The sequence below is a fragment of the Ailuropoda melanoleuca genome, chromosome 7 (assembly GCF_002007445.2).
Source record: "Ailuropoda melanoleuca isolate Jingjing chromosome 7, ASM200744v2, whole genome shotgun sequence".
Taxonomy (NCBI): Eukaryota; Metazoa; Chordata; class Mammalia; order Carnivora; family Ursidae; genus Ailuropoda; species Ailuropoda melanoleuca.
The window spans coordinates 18532842-18552611 of record NC_048224.1 but is presented as its reverse complement, the minus strand read 5'-3'; the positions used below and the strand labels follow the sequence as shown (position 1 = coordinate 18552611).

The window sequence follows — 19770 nt, the reverse complement described above, 5'->3', positions numbered from 1 at the left end:
TAAGAGGCAGCCCACGGAATGGGAGAATATATTTGCAAATGATGCTACAGATAAAGGACTGGTATCCAAGACCTACAAAGAACTTCTTAAACTCAATACACAAGAAACAAATAAATCAATAAATGGGCAGAAGATATGAAGAGACACTTTTCCAATGAAGACATACAAATGGCTAACAGACACATGAAGAAATGTTCAAATTCATTAGCCATCAGGGAAATTCAAATCAAAACCACACTGAGATACCACCTTACGCCAGTTAGAATGGCAAATATAGACAAGGCAAGAAACAACAATTGTTGGAGAGGATGTGGAGAAAGGGGATCCCTCCTACATTGTTGGTGGGAATGCAAGTTGGTACAGCCACTCTGGAAAACAGTGTGGAGGTCCCTTAAAAAGTTAAAAATTGAACTACCCTATGACCCAGCCATTGCACTACTGGGTGTTTACCCCAAAGATACAGACGTAGTAAAGAGAAGGGCCATATGCACCCCAATGTTCATAGCTGCATTGTCCACAATAGCCAAATCATGGAAGGAGCCGAGATGCCCTTCAACAGATGACTGGATTAAGAAGCTGTGGTCCATATATACAATGGAATATTACTCAGCTATCAGAAAGAACGAATGCTCAACATTTGCTGCAACATGGATGGCACTGGAGGAGATAATGCTAAGTGAAATAAGTCAAGCAGAGAAAGACAACTATCATGTGATTTCTCTCATCTATGGAACATAAGAACTAGGATGATCAGTAGGGGAAGAAAGGCATAAAGAAAGGGGGGGTAATCAGAAGGGGGAATGAACATGAGAGACTATGGACTATGAGAAACAAACTGAGGGCCTCAGAGGGGAGGGGGGTGGGGGAATGGGATAGACTGGTGATGGGTAGTAAGGAGGGCANCAAGGAGGGCATGTTGCATGGTGCACTGGGTGTTATACGCAACTAATGAATCATCGAACTTTACATCGGAAACCGGGATGTACTGTATGGTGACTAACATAATAAAAAATCATAAAAATAAATAAATAAATAAACAAATAAATAAAGTGGGGGGGGAACCATATATCATGCTAATAGACATCAAAAGAAAGCTGGGGTGGCAATTCTTACATCAGACAAACTAGATTTTAAACCAAAGACTGTAATAAGAGATGAAGAAGGACACTGTATCATAATAAAAGGGTCTATCCGACAACAAGATCTAACAATTATAAATATCTATGCCCGTAAGTTGGGAACGGCCAATTTTATAAACCAATTAATAACAAAATTAAAGAAATAGATTGATAATAATGCAAAAATAGTAGGGGACTTTAACACCCCACTCACTGCAATGGACAGATCATCTGAGCAGAAGATCAAAAAGGAAACAAGGGCTTTGAATGACACACAGACCAGATGGATTTCATAAATATATTCAGAACATTTCATCCTAAAGTAACAGAATATACATTCTTCTCGAGTGCTCCTGGGACATTCTCCAGAACAGATCACATACTGGGTCACAAATCAGGTCTCAACTGATACCAAAAGACTGAGATTATACCATGCATATTTTCAGACCACAACGCTTTAAAACTTGAACTCAATCACAAGAGAAAATTTGGAAGGAACACAAACACATGGAGGCTAAAGAGCATCCTACTAAAGCATGAATGGGTCAACCAGGAAACTAGAGAAGAATTTTAAAAAAACATGGAAATAGGGGTGCCTATGTAGGCGAAGTTGGTTAAGCAACTGCCTTCGGCTTAGGTCATGATCCCAGGGTCCGTGAATTGAGCCCCACGTTGGGATCCTCGCTCAGCGGGGAGCCTGCTTCTCCCTCTCCCTCTGCTTCTCCCCCTGCTTGTGCACGCTCTTGCTCTCTCTGTGCAAATAAATAAAATCTTTAAAAAAAAATACATGGAAACAAATGAAAAGAGAGAAGTATACAGCAATACAGGACTTTCTCAAGGAGGAAGAAAAGTCTCAAATACCCAACCTAACCTTACACCTAAAGGAGCTGGACAAAGAATAACAAATAAAGCCTAAAGCCCAGCAGGAGGACGGAAATAATAAAGATTAGAGCAGAAATAAATGATATAGAAACAACAACAAAAAAAGCAAAACAGTAGAACAGATCAACAAAACTAGGTGCTGGTTCTTTGAAAGAATGTATAAGATCTATATACCCCTACTAGTCAGACTTAACAAAATGAAAAGAGAAAGGACCCAAACAAATAAAATCATAAATGAGAGAGGAGAGATAATAACCAACACCAAAGAAATACAAACAATTATAAGAGCACATGATGAGCAATTATATGCCAACAAAAAGGGCAATCTGGAAGATACAGATGCATTCCTAGAAACATATATACTACCAAAACTGAAACAGGAACAAACAGAAAATCTGAACAGACTCATCACTAGCAAAAAAATTGGAGCAGTAAACAAAAATCTCCCAACAAACAAGAGTCCAGGGCTGGATGGCCTCCTGGCAGAATTCTACCAAAGATTTTAAGAAGAATTAATAACTATTTTTCTGAAGCTGTTTCAAAAAAAATAGAAATGGAAGGAAATCTTCCAAACTCATTCTATAAAGCCAGAATTACCTTGATCCCAAAACCAGACAAACTGTGCACCAGAAAGGAGAATTACAGACCAATATTCCTGATGAACATGGATGCAAAAATTCTTTCCAAGATACTAGCTAACAGGATCCAACAATACATTAAAAGGATTATTCACCACAACCAAGTGGGATTTAGTCCTGGGCTGCAAGGGTGGTTCAATATCCTCAAATCAATCCATGTGATACATCACATTAATAAAAGAAAGGACAAAAACCATATGATACTCTCAATAGATGCAGAAAAAGCATTTGAAAAAATACAGCATCCTTTCTTGATAAAAGCTCTCTGCAGTATAGGGATAGAAGGAACATACCTCATTATCATAAAAGCCATATATGAAAAACCCACAGCTAATATCATTCTCAATGGGGAAAAACTGAGCTTTTCCCCTAAGGTCAGGAACACGACAGGGATGTCCGCTCTCACCACTGCTGTTCAACATAGTACTGGATGTCTTAGCCTCAGCAATCAGACAACGAAAAGAAATAAAAGGCATCCAAATCAGCAAAAAAGAAGTCAAACTTTCACTCTTCTCAAATGACATGATACTCTATGTGGAAAACCCAAAAGATTCCACCCAAAAACTACTAGAACTGATATAGGAATTCAGCAATGTCTCAGGATATAAAATCAATGCACAGACAAGATCAGGAGCATTCAGGGTGTTATGGCCACAGACATAGGGGAAGAGATGAAAAATAAAACAAGATGAAACCAGACAGGGAGACAAACCATAAGACACTCTTAATCATAGGAAACAAAGGGTTTTGTTTCCTATGGGTTGCTGGAGGGGAGGGAGATGGAAGGATGGGGTAACTGGGCGACAGACATTAAAGAGGGCATGTGATGTAATGAGCAATGAGTATAAGACTGTTGAATCACAGGCCTGTACCTCTGAAACCAATAATACATTAAATGTTAATTAATAGAACTTAAATTAAAAAATGTTTTAAAAAATACAGTTAACCAAGGCTTAGAAAAAAAAAATCAATGTACAGAAATCAGATGCATTTCTATACACTAACAATGAAACAGAGGAAAGAGAAATCAAGGAATCAATCCCACTTACAATTGCATCAAAACCCATAAGATACCTAGGAATCTGACCAAAGAGGTAAAGGATCTGTACTCTGAAAATATATGTTCACACAAAACTTGTACAACAATGCTCATACCAGCAAGATCCATCATAGGCAAAAATGGAAACAATCCAAATGCCATCAACTGATAACTGGATACGTATGGCATAACCACACAATGCATTATTATTTGGCCCCTCCAAAAAAGGAAATTTTTTTTTTAAAAGATTTATTTATTTGACAGAGAGAGAGGGAGCCAGAGAGAGAAGGGACACAAGCAGGGGGAGTGGGAGAGGAAGAAGCAGGCTCCCAGCAGAGGAGCCTGATGTGGGACTCGATCCCAGGACTCTGGGATCATGCCCTGAGCCGAAGGCAGACGCTTAACGACTGAGCCACCCAGGTGCCCCAAAAAGAGGAAATTAAATACTAATGCATACTACAACACAGATGAACCCTGAAAACATTTTGCTGAGTGAAAGAATCCAGCCACAAAGGACCACATATTGTATGATTCCGTGTATATAAAACATCCAGAATAGGTCACTCTACAGGAACATAAAGTAGAATGGTTACCTAGGGCTAGGAGTGGTGGATGAGGGGGATGAGGAAAGGGATGCTGGGTCTTACCAGGGAGATTAAACTGTTCTAAAAGTTACTGAGGTGATAGTTGGACAATTCTGAATATATTAAAACCTCTGAATTGTACACTTTAAATATATGAATTGTATGGTATGTATTATACCTTAATAAAGCTATGTTTTAAAAATAGGGGCACCTGGGTAGCTTGGCTGGTTAAGCTTCTAGCTCTTGATTTCAGGTCAGGTCATGATTTCAGGGTCGTGAGATCAAGCTCCACATTGGGCTCTGCACTGGATGTGGAGCCTGCTTTAAGAATCTCTCTCTCCCTCTGCCCCTCCCCACACCCAGCTCACGCTCTCTCTCGCTCTCTCAAAAATAATAATAATTATACAACGCAATGGCTCTTATCTAAACATTAAAAGAAATATTTAAAGCTGTAAATAAGATCGAAAGCTGCATCAATATTACCAGTGTGAACTACAGGAAAAAATAACTGTAAAATGTACCTATTACACATTTAGAATGTAATTTAAAAGATGTGAAATGGATGTAATATGTCCTATTATAAATGTACTTACTGTCGCTCCATGCTGGCTATTTCCTGATTATCTTCTTTAACCTATAAAGGCATAAACAGAAAATAATACTTAAAGAATTACTTATTGTTAGGGTACCTTAAACATCATTTCCTTCTAAGGTATGCTGTACTAAAATGTCAAATGTAGTCTCTTTCTTGAAACCTATTTCTTAAAATTCAACCTTTGAAGTTAAAAACCACATCATTAAGGACTTTTCACAGGTTTTTCCTTTTTCCTCAATGGAAGGATGATGACTGATACAGCTGTACCTATCCACACGGCACCATGAGGTTAACATGTCTTCACGCCTGGAACAGTTTACATAAATATCCAGGATTTCCAGGATTTCTGAGACTGTCTCCCCTCATCCCCCCAACCCACACATGGAAGGCAGGGGTTGACAGATTTAGCAATTCCCATTACAACTGAATTTCAGATAAACAAGGAATAACTTTTAGGGCATATATATACCATGCCCTAATATACCACACACACACACACACACTCTCTCTCTCTCTCTCTAAACAGTATTCACTGCTTTCTGAAATTAAAATTTAACTAGTTGTTCTGTATTTCATTTGACGATCCTATCCCAAGATCACACTCTCCCTCCCCCGCCTCCAGTGATCTCTTTCCAAGGAACTTCAGAGATTCTAGATTTTAATACATTTCTAGAATGATTCTAATAAATAGCTCCCAAGTTGATTCTAAGGTTCTTCCAAACCACTTGGGTTCAACCTAAGAACACAAAGGAGTCTCATTTGTAGGTTCCTGATGGGTGCTGTTTCCAAATAGATATGTATCTCTCCTAAGGGCCCTATAGTTAGGGTGTCTCATTATAAATAACAGGCTAATTATAACTTGGCGCTAAATCAAAGCTAGCCTTGGGTAGTAATAAAGCTACTGAGTACATGTGACACAACTTAGTGACATACTGTGATTTCATAGGACATTTTAATTCCATTCACTTCATGGAGACACTGATAATAATAATCACAAAAATTCATTAGTCTTGGAGCATTTCATTTTCTAAATATGAAGCCCCAAACCAATAATGGAACAGATCTTCAGTAAGATCATCTAATTGTTAACTGACCAATAAAGAGGGCTTTCAGTTTCCTTATATGGATCCAAAAGATGAAAAAAATGGCCAAAATGTGCACAAAGACCATATAAAATTGGGATTTAAATCAAGAAACAGTTTAAATGAGAAAGGACTTTCACCTAGATTTTCTTGGTCAAATAGTTCATCTCAGTTTAGAGGAAACTCACTTTTCACTGTTTTTTCAGACAATAAACTTACCGGCTTTTTGTTCAATTCATATGCCTTACATTAAATAAATCAATACATTTACCACATCTTGATATAGGAGAATAAGTAATTTTGTTTTTTCTACCTGCTTAAGTAATCTCTCTCTTTCTTCCATTGGAGATCCCATGATTTTGTCTTCAGCAATCATTTGGTCTCGATGAGACTCCAATTCATAAAGTTTTTCATGCAGCAAAACAGCCTCCTGTTTTACCTGGGAGTTTGCCATTTCCTGAAGGGCACAAAAAGAAGAAAAAACTATTCTCATATAGGTTTCAGTTTATATGGACAAATTTAAACCATCAGCATTTTTAAATAGAGATATCAAATATCTATAGTACTCAATGATGCTACAAAGCACATTTGTAAATTGGAAGAATAAAAATAAACCCCTATTCCTTCATAAGCTATTTTCAGTCTAAGATTCAAAAGAAGATGGTAGTTTATCTTCTAAATATAAGACCTGAACGAAGATAAGACATCTCTACCAATGGAAAGATAATAAAGAAAATGTCACAATATATGTACAACTTAAACCATAATATTAAATTTGAAGTCCAAAGAACTGATCTCTAGAGGGAATATATTTATATATATATATAGACTATATATATAGATATATATATATATATATATAGACTATATATATAGACTATATATATATATATATACACACACACACACACACACACACACACATATATATGGTCCTATACATACTCTAATACAATGTTATATAGGCTGAACTGTGTCATCCAAAGAGATATGTTGAAGTCCTGGTAATCTCCAATACCTATGAATAGGACCTAACTTGGAAACGGGGTCTTTGCCAATTTAGTCAAGTTAAGATGAGGACCCTAATACTCTAATCCAGTATGACTGGTGTCCTTATAAGAGAAGACATACAGGCAGAGACACAGAGGAGAATGCCATGTGATGACACAGGTAGAAACTGGTATAACGCAGCTAAAATAAAGGAATGACTGCCCAGAATTGATAGGCATCACCAGAAGCTAGGAAGAGGTCAGGAAAGATTCTAACAGGGTCTCAGAGGAAACAGCTCTGCTGTCACCTTGATTTTAGATTTCTGGGCTCTAGAACTGTGAGAAAATCTGTTGTTTTAAGCCACCCAGTTGGTGTTACTTTATTACAGCAGCACTAGGAAATTAATACACAAGAGCAGAATAGTTCTTGTATATTCACCACTATTCTACTGTTCACGAAAGAAAATAAGGGCTGTGGTAACTTTATTAGATAACCAAAAGAGCTAGGGGTGCTGATAGTGACGAGGAGGAGCAAGTAAATTGCATTTGAAGCTGTTATTTATTAATCACTTGTTCTGTGCCAAGCACTATACTCCATGTTCTTTATATACTATCTCTAATCCTCACAGCAACTCTATCAGATAATATTATCATCTCTGTTTTATATATGAAGAGACTGAAGATCTGAGATCTAAATAGTTTTCTAAGTTAACAAACATAAAAGTGAATGATGATATCTCAGACTAGGTCCGTAGCATGAATGAGACCAAATTTTAAAGAGGCAAAACCTCCTCTTTTTTGACAAGCCAAAGAGAAGGACTCTTAAAAGGAAAAAGTGAATTAGAGGAAATGTTTGAAAGTCTATTTAAAAAGCATAACATAGGGGCACCTGGCTGGCTCAGTTGATGGAGAGTGGGACTCTTGATCTCAAGGGTTGTGGGTTTGGGCCCCATGTCGGGCATAGAGATTACTTAAAAATAAAATCTTGGGGAAAAAAAAAAGCATCATATATATAACTCAAAGTAATAGATTAGCTTCAGGTGAAAAAGTGTGATAATGAAATACAGACAGAAGAAATGTATATATTTTGGGGTATCCCTTTTCATAGTTATCTCCCCCTTCCTTTTGCTTAATCATCCTAAAGACTTGTTCAAATTGCATCTCAATAAAACTGTTCCTCAATAAAATTCATGTTGATCTTTCACCTGGTTTTTTCACACCATAGTGAACTGAGTAAGTAATACTTAGCACAGTAGATATTCAATAAATACTAGCTGAGTGATATTTAACATAATGTGTTTTTGAAGAACAAAAGAAAAAACAAGGAAACTGGCAAAAGTTAAATAAAATTAGTGACTTATATGTTGTTTTTTTTTAAAAAATATTTATTTGAGAGAGAGAAAGCAAGCAGGGTGAGAAGAGGGAGAGGGACAAACAGACTCTGAGTTGAGCACAGAGCCTGACACAGGGCTTGATCTCAAGACCATGAGATCGTGACCTGAGCTGAAATCAAGAGTCAGATGCTTAACTGACTGAGCTACCCTGTCGCCTCACTATTTAGATATTCTTGATTTGAGAACACTGTAAGTTTTTATAAAATTTCATGTTATTGTAGGCATACATGTGTTGATGCCAAAAAGTGGCATCAATACAAACACTAAATCCAAGAATGTAGCTTACACCTCTTCCTGCAGAAACTAAATTTGCCAAGTGAAGTAAGACTTGACATTCCCCACACACCTTAAAACAGACAGTGAGGAATTCTGCAGGCCAGCTGTGTTAATACTAAATGTGATCCTTATTCTTCTAAGCATATTTCTATTACCAGAGATATCCAAAAAAATAAAAATTATATATACTCACATGTAGACCATCAATGTAGAAAACCATCTAAATAATTTTTTTTTAAGATTTTATTTATTTACTTGACAGAGAGAGAGAGTGAGTATGAGCAGGGGGGAGGAGCAAGGGGAGAGGGAGAAGCAAGCTCCCTGCTTAGCAGGGAGTCCAACGTGGGACTCAGTCCCAGGACCCTGGGATCATGACCTGAGCAGAAGGCAGAGGCTTACCCGACTGAGCCACTCAGGGGCCCCTTAATATTTTTAAGCAAACTACTTTTTCAACAGCAAATCTCCAAAAGAATTACAAAATACTCAACGCTTACTTCTTGTGCAAAAGAGGTAACAGCAATCCTGTCAATCTATAATTGTTACTAATCCTATCATCATGATACCTACCTGAATCCACAGGAAATCAAGAAAGGCAGGCAAGGTTTGAGGTATAGATAGTATACTGAAGTGTAAAGGATGTGAAAAAGGTAGTTCACAGAAAAAGAAATACATTGACCAACAAATATATAAAGAAATACTCAATTTCATGCATAACTAACTGAAAATTAAAACAAGATTGAAAATTTTACCATTAAACTAGCAAAAATGGAAAAAGTGAGTAATGGTGCTATTAATGAGTGCATGGGAAAACAGGCACTCTCATACATTGAGTCTAGAAGTAGGACCTTTTTGGAAGGCAATTTGGCAACCTTACGTTTTAGAAGTGTGTATTTATCTTTTGACCCGTTACAAGAAAGTTATCTGAAGACATATTCATCTAACTTTGTATAAAATGCATGTTTTCACTGCAACATTGTTTATAAGCCCCAAAAAACTAAAAGAACTATGAACAACCTATTCATCTATAAGGCTGTGTTATAGTCATGCAATGTAACACAATGCAGTAATTTAAAATAATGAAGGAGATCTCGGAGAGCTGATATGGATAGACATTCAAGAGAGAATGTTAAGTGAAAACAAACAAAACCAAGCTGCAGACAGCATTTTAAATGTGATTCCCACTTGAGGTTTTCCACAGCAATAAAACCAAGATAGGATTATAAAATCGTTGTAAAGATTAAATGACAATGCTGGTGATCTATGTAAGAGGTCAAAAAAGCACAGAATAGGCACTCAAACAATACAAAGTAGTACTATCTGGAAAGAGGGAAAAGAAACAGGCATTTTCACTTTAATTTTTTTTTTTTTACCATAAACATGTTTTTTTTTAAAATTAAAACTGCTTTAAATAAACAAATAACAAATAGCAAGCATTTACATTTTTATAGTGATGAACTAGCTCTCTCCCTCTTCTTTTTAAACTCTTGTTCATGTCTTTAAATTACCATTAGATTTTGCATGCCTAAGAAAGGCAGAATCATTTTGCACACACTAGGTACTCAATAACTGAATCTAATTTCTTACCAAAGTAGGATAATTTGTAGTGCTGATGGGAAAAAAATTATACTACTCTTAGTAAACTATTAAATATATACTTGAATGAATTCCTTTAATATATTTAGCTGAATTATCTTTTGTAGTTGAGTAATATAAGAACCCTTATTTGATTTTATACTTACAGCTTCCAAGCTCTCTTTTTTCATGTTCAGTGAATCTAGTTGTTGCTGAAGTGTGTCTAACTCCTGAGAAAAAGGAAAAAAGTAAATATATATATAAGATATATTTAGAATAATATGTTTCTGTTTCTTAGCATTTCAAATATGGATGTGACAAAGTAAATTTTACAAACATACTCAACTCTTATCTTGCTATTGACTAGAATTTATTAATATTATTTCTATTTTTGCCAATTTCTTTCATTATTCCTAAAAAAATTGCCATGATCTACCTTTAAAAATACTTTATGAGCTTGTCAAAGGTAGCCAGACCTTTTCACAGTGCATCATCAGTTTCAAAAATATTAAACATCAGAAGCCTTCAAATTAATGATGTTATTGTTTAAAGTTATGATTTTTAATTTTGATTTGTAAAACCATGTTTCTGTATCTTTTGCCTGATTTCTTTTAGGGCCAAGACATGTAGTAATTTACATGACTCACTCCTAGGGACAAGACTTTTAAGTTGATTATTCAAAAACCACTGTGGAAGATTAACTATATTTTGATGGTATTTCGGCATTTCTATAATACTCTTTCTTCAGTGTTTCATTTTATCTTATAAACCCTGACTAAAATAAAAAATTATATTAAATTCTCAATGCAGTAATATCTGAGAAACCAGAACTACATTCACTTTTGGCATCTGTGGGGACTAATTCTTTGTTAACTGTTTAACTAAGGTTCATCTGGGTATGTAAGGGCACTAACTTGCAAATCTGAGTCACCACCATGACTGAATGTTGGGAGAACTCTCAATAACTCCTCAGAGCAGGCTCCCAGATTGCTTATTTAAACACCATGATTGGCTTATTTGAACACCATGTTCAAATCAAGAACAGAGAGGTAAAAGATGTGCAGGAAAGAAAGAAGTAAATATCCCTATGGCTCTGGTATATGAGGTTTTTTATTATTTCTATTAGCAGTGCATTAAAAAAAAACAAGTGTTTTCATGTATCTATGTGATGTGCAAAAGTGAAAGATGCATAGAAATGAACAAATAATACAGTAAGATTTGGTCATCATTCAGCATAAGAAAATGAAGTTTTCTAGATTAGTGCTTCTCAAATTTAAATGTCCATCTATACGAATTATCTGGGGACCTTGTTAAATTAAGATTCTGATCAGTAAGTCTAGTCAAGTTCTCAGGGATGCCAATGCTGCCCACCTTCAGACCATATAGTAGCAAGACTGCTATATGCTGGATGGGGTCGTGGTTAGTATTACCTGCAACAATTTCTCATTTGTGGTTTTCATTTCTATGTACTTGACTTGTTTTTCAGGAGACATGTTTTTGATAATGCCATCTGCTGCTTGTTTTTCCTGTTCAACTTCTTCTTCTACACTTCTAATTTGTTTTTCCTTCCTGAAATCAAAAGTATCCAATATTCCTCTTACTACATTGAGGGGAATAACATCAATTAATTTTACTCAGGTCATGGTCTCAACTAAATAGGGTAAAGTTATTCAATATAGTTTATAATCCTTATAGATGTACAAAAAATTCTATTTGGAGAACAAACTGGTGGTTGCCAGAGGGAAGAGGGGCATGGGCAAAAACGGGTGAAGGGGAGTGGGAGGTACAAGCTTCTACTTACGGACTGAATAAGTCACAGGGATGAAAAGCATAGGTAATAGAGTGAACAGTATTGCAATAGTGCTGTATGACGATGGTAACTTGTGGTGAGCATTGCATAACATATGGAACTGTTGAATCACAACATTGTGCACCTGAGACTTTAATTAACATTTTGTTTGTCAACTATACTTTAATTAAAAATTAAGAAAATCCCCTACACTTCCAAAAAACAAAAAAAAGAACTGTCCCCATCAGCACAGACTTATTTTACATCTTTCTCTTTTTAATCCCCAAATCCTTCTTTTTCCTTACTATTCATATTACTTTCTTATAAGAAAACACAAAGATTATCACAGAAAACCCTTAAAGCCTTGTACATATGAAAATGTATTTACGCTTTGTCATACCCTAAAGACAAATAAGACAATTCTAGAATAGTGGTTTTTAAACATCTTTTAGCTACAGAATTCATTGACCAAATGAAATCTTGTATTGTAGTTCAACACGTAAATGATAAAAGTAACACAGCTCTGACTGATCTTTTTTTTTTTTTCAAGATTTTATTTATTTATTTGACAGAGAGAGAGAGACAGCCAGAGGGAGATGGAACACAAGCAGGGGGAGTGGAGAGGAAGAAGCAGGCTCCCAGCAGGGGAGCCTGATGCAGGGCTTGATCCCAGAACACTGGGATCACACCCTGAGCCAAAGGCAGACGCTTAATGACTGAGCCACCCAAGTGCCCCAGCTCTGACTGCTCTGAGAGTAGGGAGACCTACAGTGCAATTTGATTAAAAAAAAAAATCATAACTTTAGATTAATAATATATTTTGCTTACCTACTACTTTAATATTTATATTCCAAAAGTTATCAACTATATTTTAGCAGTGCAAAATAATAAGTTAATGTCTCCAAATATGTAACAGAAATATCAAATTTAATCATATAAGAGTAATAGTCATTATATTAATTACAAACAATAACCATCTTTATCAATAATCACAAGACATACCAGTGATATGCCACTTATTACCTAAGGCAAGGTCAATTATCAATAGGATGGAATTTTTCTCTAGAATTCTGAAAGAATTCTCTAAAATTTTGAAAAAAACAAAAAGATGCTAGTTATCATGTAAATACTTCAAATTTACATACAAAAAGACTACTTGAAGATAAATGTTTAGTCTCAATATTAAAACTTTGAGTTTCAAAATAGGAGTATTCTATTTAATCTTTCACTTGTAGTTATCAACTAATACAGTTTTCACAATCGCTCTCTAAGCCCTACAGATTCACCTATTCCCCACACACTTTTTACAATGCCAGAATAAAATAGTCTAAACTCAGAAATTTTCCTACAAACAACATCTCATAATAACCCAATAAAAGATGAACAAAATCAAACAACCTGGAATTTCTATTTATTTTTGTCCATTGGACAAGGAGTGATAGCGTCACTTTGAACTTCAATTACTACTGTAAAACAAATGTGTATGCTGCTGAATTTATATGGGTTTAAGGGCTCATAGAATTTTTAAGCAGAAAAGGTCATCAATTTCAATCTCTTTGTTTCACAGATTAAGGATACTGAGGCTCATGGGAGTTAATCTTTTGGAACTAACTCATTCTGAACTCCATGATTATTCACTATCAACGATGAATCTTAACCATGTTTTTGCCTGATAGATCTGTCTACTGTAGTTACATGGGAACTAGTGTTATACAGCATTCCATTTTACAGAGGGGAAGCTGCAGCACAAGGAAGGTAACTCATTTTCTGAAGGCCACAATATGGCCAGCGTCAGGTCTTTTGCCACTCTGAGCACTTTGCCCTTATTATAACTTGGCAGTAAAACCACCAATGATAGTGTCATAAAAATGAGTGAACAAAGTTGAAACAGGAATACAAAACTCAGGGGTATCTTTTCAACTTGAATCTTTCTAAACACAAAATACCCTTAGGATTAACTTTAAATCACTTTAACAATATATCTTTCCAAGTATGCATTTTCAATATTATATACTTTAACTTGCAAAGTAGATCTGCTAATAGTTAGGTTTTTCAAGAGTAATTAAGAAACACAAGGGTTGGGGCGCCTGGGTGGCACAGTGGTTAAGCGTCTGCCTTCAGCTCAGGGCGTGGTCCCGGCGTTATGGGATCGAGCCCTACATCAGGCTCCTCTACTATGAGCCTGCTTCTTCCTCTCCCACTCCCCCTGCTTGTGTTCCCTCTCTCGCTGGCTGTCTCTCTCTCTGTTGAAAAAATAAAATCTTTAAAAAAAAAAAAAAAAGAAACACAAGGGTTAAGCAAAGCACTTTACTTGTTATGCTAAAAAAGTCAAAGATGACTAAGGAATTATTCTTCTAGTCAATCTTTTGCTAAGGAAGGCTAGCTTCTTTTTTTTTTTTAATCACATGTTCATTGGGTACAAAGGTTAAAGCATACTGAAATGCAACCATATGACATACTTTTTTTTAATGGTGTAGAAGAAACAGTAGATTCCTTAGCACACAAGTCTCAAGAGAAAAGAAAAAAGTAAAGGTAAGATCCCATATATTTACAGGTTTGATGGTTTCTGGTGAATTTTAAAAAAACAAACCATATTTAGGTTGTTAATCTACAAAAATCTTTAATATGTGACGAAAGAGCAGAAAATATAATTATATCTTTGCATGGTCTACCTTAGAAATATAAACATGGGACGTGGCCAAAAAATCTTTTCCAAATAAATTTATAATGTAATATAATTAATTTTCTTTTGGGAAATAAAAAAGGTTTCATCTAACTAATCAAATTTATAAGATCTTTTTATTCTGAAATATGCTAATCACAGAGCATTCTGAGAGTGACATTAACTTAAAAGCAAATTTACAAGATGAAAAAAGACCAAAATTATAAGTAACTATGTTTGGAAAATGAAGAGACAGAAAGCATACATTCGATGGATTGAAGAGGAAGGTAGGGAGTGTTTGAAAAAGAGCTCAAGGCTCTCATCTCCCACAGTTTTAAGTCAACAGATTATATCAATAGACAACATCTAAAAATAAAAACAAAAAATAGCAATATAAGCATATACTTAAACATGTACATATACATATAGTCTTGACTAACTTTCATGTACATATATTAAAATTTTAAAATACGTAACCACTTCACTTGTTTTAAAGTTCTTTTCAATCGATCCACGAACTAATGAGACATTCGAAAAATACTTTCATTTGCCAGTTACTTTTCAGTTTAAGATTAGAGTGCAGGGAGGGTTCGGGAACATGTACTTGTTTCACCCTTCATATATTTTAAGAAAAAATGGATTTAAAAGGAGAAAAAGGAAATCAAAACGTCCTCAATACTCTCTAAAGTTCTTCTCCTATTGAGATGAAAATACTCTCTTTTCTATCAGGCCTGCAATATGAAAGCTACATGCATCACAATCTTGCTTTGGCCCCTCTCCCTGCTATTATTATCAGAGGAAAGCCAGTCTTCTAAAACAGTAAGTTTTTACAATCAAACTAGTGAAAATATTTTCAAAGGTGTACTTTGTATACATTTAGTAAAATATCCCAAGGCAATTGAAGCAAAAAAAAAAAAAAATCTAAGCTATCAAAAGTAATTGGTTAGCGGTGTATATTCAAAATCTGTGATATGTGAGCTAGATTCTAATTTGACAAAAGCAGTCTCCATTTTATTTAAACTAAGTTCTTTAACAGTTGGTTAAAGAAGTCTGTAAGTTTTCACTATAAAATCTGATATTAGTTTCAGGATATAAATACCACTCTTTAATTTACATATTTTTTAAAGTAATCTCTGTGCTTTGAAATGGGGCTCAAACTCAGGACCCTAAGGTCAAGAGTCATACATTCTACAGACCAAGCCAGCCAGGCATCCCTAAACATGACTCTTTAAAATGTAGGAAACGTTTTTTAAAAATCATGTATTTATGAGGAAAATTATTGTTGTTGCATTATTATTATTATGGGAATACTTCAATTGCAAAACAGTCAAAATAAGAACTATTTTTTTGGATCTACAGCCACATAAGGAAAGCACTTCATGTTGTCTGGCTCTTAAATTCAATATATGGCTCAATTTCTGTTATAAAATAAATATTTTCTGGGGGGACCTGGCTGGCTCAGTCAGTAGAGCATCTGATTTTTTTTTTTTTTTTAGATTTTATTTATTTATTTGATAGAGACAGCCAGTGAAGAGGGAACACAAGCAGGGGGGGGGGGAGAGGAAGAAGCAGGCTCCTAGCAGAGGAGCCTGATGTGAGGCTCGATCCCATAACGCCGGGATCACGCCCTGAGCCGAAGGCAGGCGCTTAAGGACTGCACCACCCAGGCGCCCCAGAGCATCTGATTCTTGATCCTGGGGTCATGAGTTCAAGCCCAACATTGGCTATAGAGATCACTGAAAAAAATTAATAAATATTTTCTCTTAAAACACCAAACTTTGAGCTGTTAGCCCTATACTCAGTTATATATTATTATTTCTTAATTATTTAATAGTCCTAGATGTAGTGTTGGTAGCTCTGATTTTTAAAAACAACAAATTCTAAAATAATTTCCTCATTATAAATCATGCACAAATGAAATACTATATAAGAGAATTATTTGCCATGTATTTCCACATATGTAATGAAGTTGTATATAATATATTATATTCTTTCTGTAATGAGTATGTAATAACAGAAGATATCCATATGATTAACTAGAATCTCTTTGCTCTGGTACATGTATCAGAATTTCCTTCATCTTCAGTATTTCATCCCAATGAAGAAATAAAAGTATCTGCTTTACTTTTTTCACACTATAACATCGAAATATTAGAGAGGAAATGTTTTTCTAAAACTACTTTATTCCAGGGGTGCCTGGGTGGCTCAGCTGGTTAAGCACCCAACTCCTGATTTTAGCTCAAGTCATGATCTCAGGATTGTGAGATCTCCCTCTCCCTCTGCCCCTCCCCTCCTCTAAAAACAAAACAAAACTATTTCCTTCCAATGTCTAATTACGTGCATATGAAAATTTTGTTAATATTTTTCCTAATGAATGCATTTCTAATTTTTTTTCTTTTTTAGGAAGTCAAATGTAATTTCACTGACAAGAATTATTCTCTGATTCCAGCGGGTATCAATAAAAATGTTACTATACTTGATCTCAGTTATAACCAAATTACTTTGAATATTACAGACACCAGCGTTCTACAGACATACTTTTTACTCACTGAACTCTATTTGACTGAGAACAATGTCACTATGTTATATAATAATGGCTTTGGTAACCTCTCCAATCTAGAAATTTTAAATATCTGTAGAAACTCCATCCACATAATTCAAGAGGGTGCGTTCAAGGGCTTAAATAAACTAAAACAGTTACATCTCTGTCAAAACAAAATACTTCAACTGAATCCTGATGTATTTGCACCTCTAAAAAACCTGATACTTCTGAATCTGCAAGGCAATTTCATAAGCTATTTTGATGTACCACAACTGTTTCATCTAGAATTAATAATTTTATATGGAAATCCATGGAACTGCTCTTGCAGTCTACTGAATTTGCAGAACTGGTTGAACACATCAAATGTGACACTAGGTAAGCTATCACTATTTAAATTAAGCAAAATCAAAATGTGATTTTTTTATTGTCACACCCCAGGAAAGCTCTCACTTCATGTTTTAAAGAAAAAGAAACTATTCCTGTTTTAGGGAAGCAGGAAGAAACACTCAAAAGTAATTGTTAAATAGATATTCTTCTTCTGCCTTTTAGGGGAAAAAAGGAGAAGAAAAGAAATGTAAATGTTCTATATCTGTGAGATGATACTGTCACTTCATGTATTAAGTTTGCAGTTTGCAATTACTGTCACTTCATGTATTAAGTTTGCAGTCTGAATACAAATACATAAGAGTAATTTTTTTTTTTTTGGTATTTCCGTTTCTTAGGATATCTTGCCAGATAGTACGTAAAAACAAGAGCCCTGTTTTCTTAACCGCAAACCATGCTCTGCCTGACATCAATTTTTACCACAATCTTAATCATAACATCTTTACTAACACAAACTAAACAATAAACAGATACTGCCTTTAAACTATATATATTGTAAAATAAGTTAATAAACAAGGTGAATCTTTCCCTTCTTGTGTTGCTAAGCAAATATAGGAGTTTCTTTCTTATAATCTTTAATAACAACAGGTAGGTATACCAAAAAATTCTAGGTAAAAATAATTATAAAATGCTAGCCATAATAATTTATTAACAACAATAATTCTATTTCCATAATAAATCTTATTCTGATTTACCAGAAAATGAGAACATCACCACGTGCACCTACCCAGATATCCTGAAGTACTACAGTATCAAAACAGTACCTTACAATGCTGAATGCTTCTCAAAATTTCCTCCACCTATAAATGAAGATCTTTACAACCATTTTCAGTCCATTAGCAACTCAACATTTAATAGCTCTTTGAACAACTTAAAAAATTCAGGTAATGTACTGGTTTCGAATATTAATATTGCTGAAGGCAGTATACTAAATAAACTGAAGTACTTCTCATTTTTCTAAATTTTAAATTTCTAGAAACAATGTAAAAGAAAAATTCCTCACCTCAACAAAAGATTTACAAGATACTAAGTTTCCAAAACTAGGCTCTGCTAGTTACCATCCAAATGCCATTATGCAAACTTATTTAACTTCTCTGAATCTTAGTTTTGACCAAGTTAGTCATAATTCTTAATAAGTATAAATCAAAGTTCTTTGGTGAATTGATACACAATACCTGCAAAGGCAAGTAGTTATTTTGGAAAAAAGGTATTTTTTTACCACACTATGAAATATCTTGTGGTTTTAGTAACTTTTGCTTAAAGAAAACTATAATGTTTATTTCCAATACCAATATTATGGAGTTATTAGGACACATGATTATTATTTTATTTTTGTCAATTTAACAAAATCTCTCTCTCTCTCTCTCTCTCTCTCCCCCTCGGTACTACAATTAAGAACATAAACTTCTTGGAAAAAGCTGGGCTTTTCTTGTTGGTGTGGTAGTCACTGTACTGATGACTTCATTCCTCATTTTTGTTGCTATCAAATGCCCAATATGGTATAATTTTCTGCTTAGTTACAATCATCATCGCCTGGAAGAGCACGAAGCAGAAACCTATGAAGATGGTTTTACTGGAAATTCAAGTTCTCTTTCACAGTCCCCAGATACACACTCTGAAGAAATTACAGTAATATTTGAACGACTACATTCATTTGTGGCAGATGACGACGGGTTTATTGAAGACAAATATATAGATATTCATGAATTACGTGAAGAAAATTAATTCCCTTAAATGCTTGATTTTAAAAAAAATGTTATCAGTTTACTCACAATTTTGACATAAATGGAAATTAGGCATATGACATACCAAACTGTGGCTAGTAGACTTTCATATTAATTGCAACACACATGAATATCATAAAATCATGTTTTTCTCATTGGTACTGAGCAAGTAGGTCCAAATATAGTAACTGACAGTCACAGCTTACAGTGACAATACTAGCATTACTATTTTCAGCAGTATTCAGGAGACCATACATCCTAATAAGGAAAAGACCTAAAGTAATTATTCATTAAAATGAACTGTTTCTATTATTAGCCCAGATATTTGATGTAATACATATTAAATTATATTAATGTTTTATTGAGTAGAATCAGTAAAAAATAAAGGTTTTGGGGGGCACCTGGGTGGCTCAGTCTCTGACTGTTAGTTTTGGCTCAGGTTCAGGTCTTGATCTTGGTGGGGGGGGCTAGGATCCAGGCCCATGTCAGGCTCTGTGCTC

The 19770-nt window shown here is 34.9% G+C and overlaps 2 protein-coding genes across 2 annotated transcripts in view; one reads left to right on the top strand and one right to left on the bottom strand.

Moving 5' to 3' along the window:
• IFT74 (intraflagellar transport 74) overlaps positions 1-19770 on the bottom strand; it is a 78418-nt gene that overhangs the window by 34744 nt on the left and 23904 nt on the right. Inside the window, exons 9-12 of the mRNA XM_034665556.1 lie at positions 11600-11738; positions 10337-10399; positions 6252-6395; positions 4855-4895 (exon numbers count right to left, since the gene is read on the bottom strand). Of these exons, the coding sequence (XP_034521447.1) occupies positions 4855-4895; positions 6252-6395; positions 10337-10399; positions 11600-11738 (387 nt within the window). The remainder of the gene's footprint in view (positions 1-4854; positions 4896-6251; positions 6396-10336; positions 10400-11599; positions 11739-19770) is intronic.
• On the top strand, positions 14440-19271 carry LRRC19 (leucine rich repeat containing 19). The gene is made up of 5 exons (XM_002929092.3): positions 14440-14490; positions 15350-15439; positions 17024-17537; positions 18245-18430; positions 18943-19271. Exons 2-5 carry the CDS (start codon positions 15359-15361, stop codon positions 19269-19271), a joined length of 1110 nt encoding a protein of 369 aa, XP_002929138.1. The 5' UTR covers positions 14440-14490; positions 15350-15358.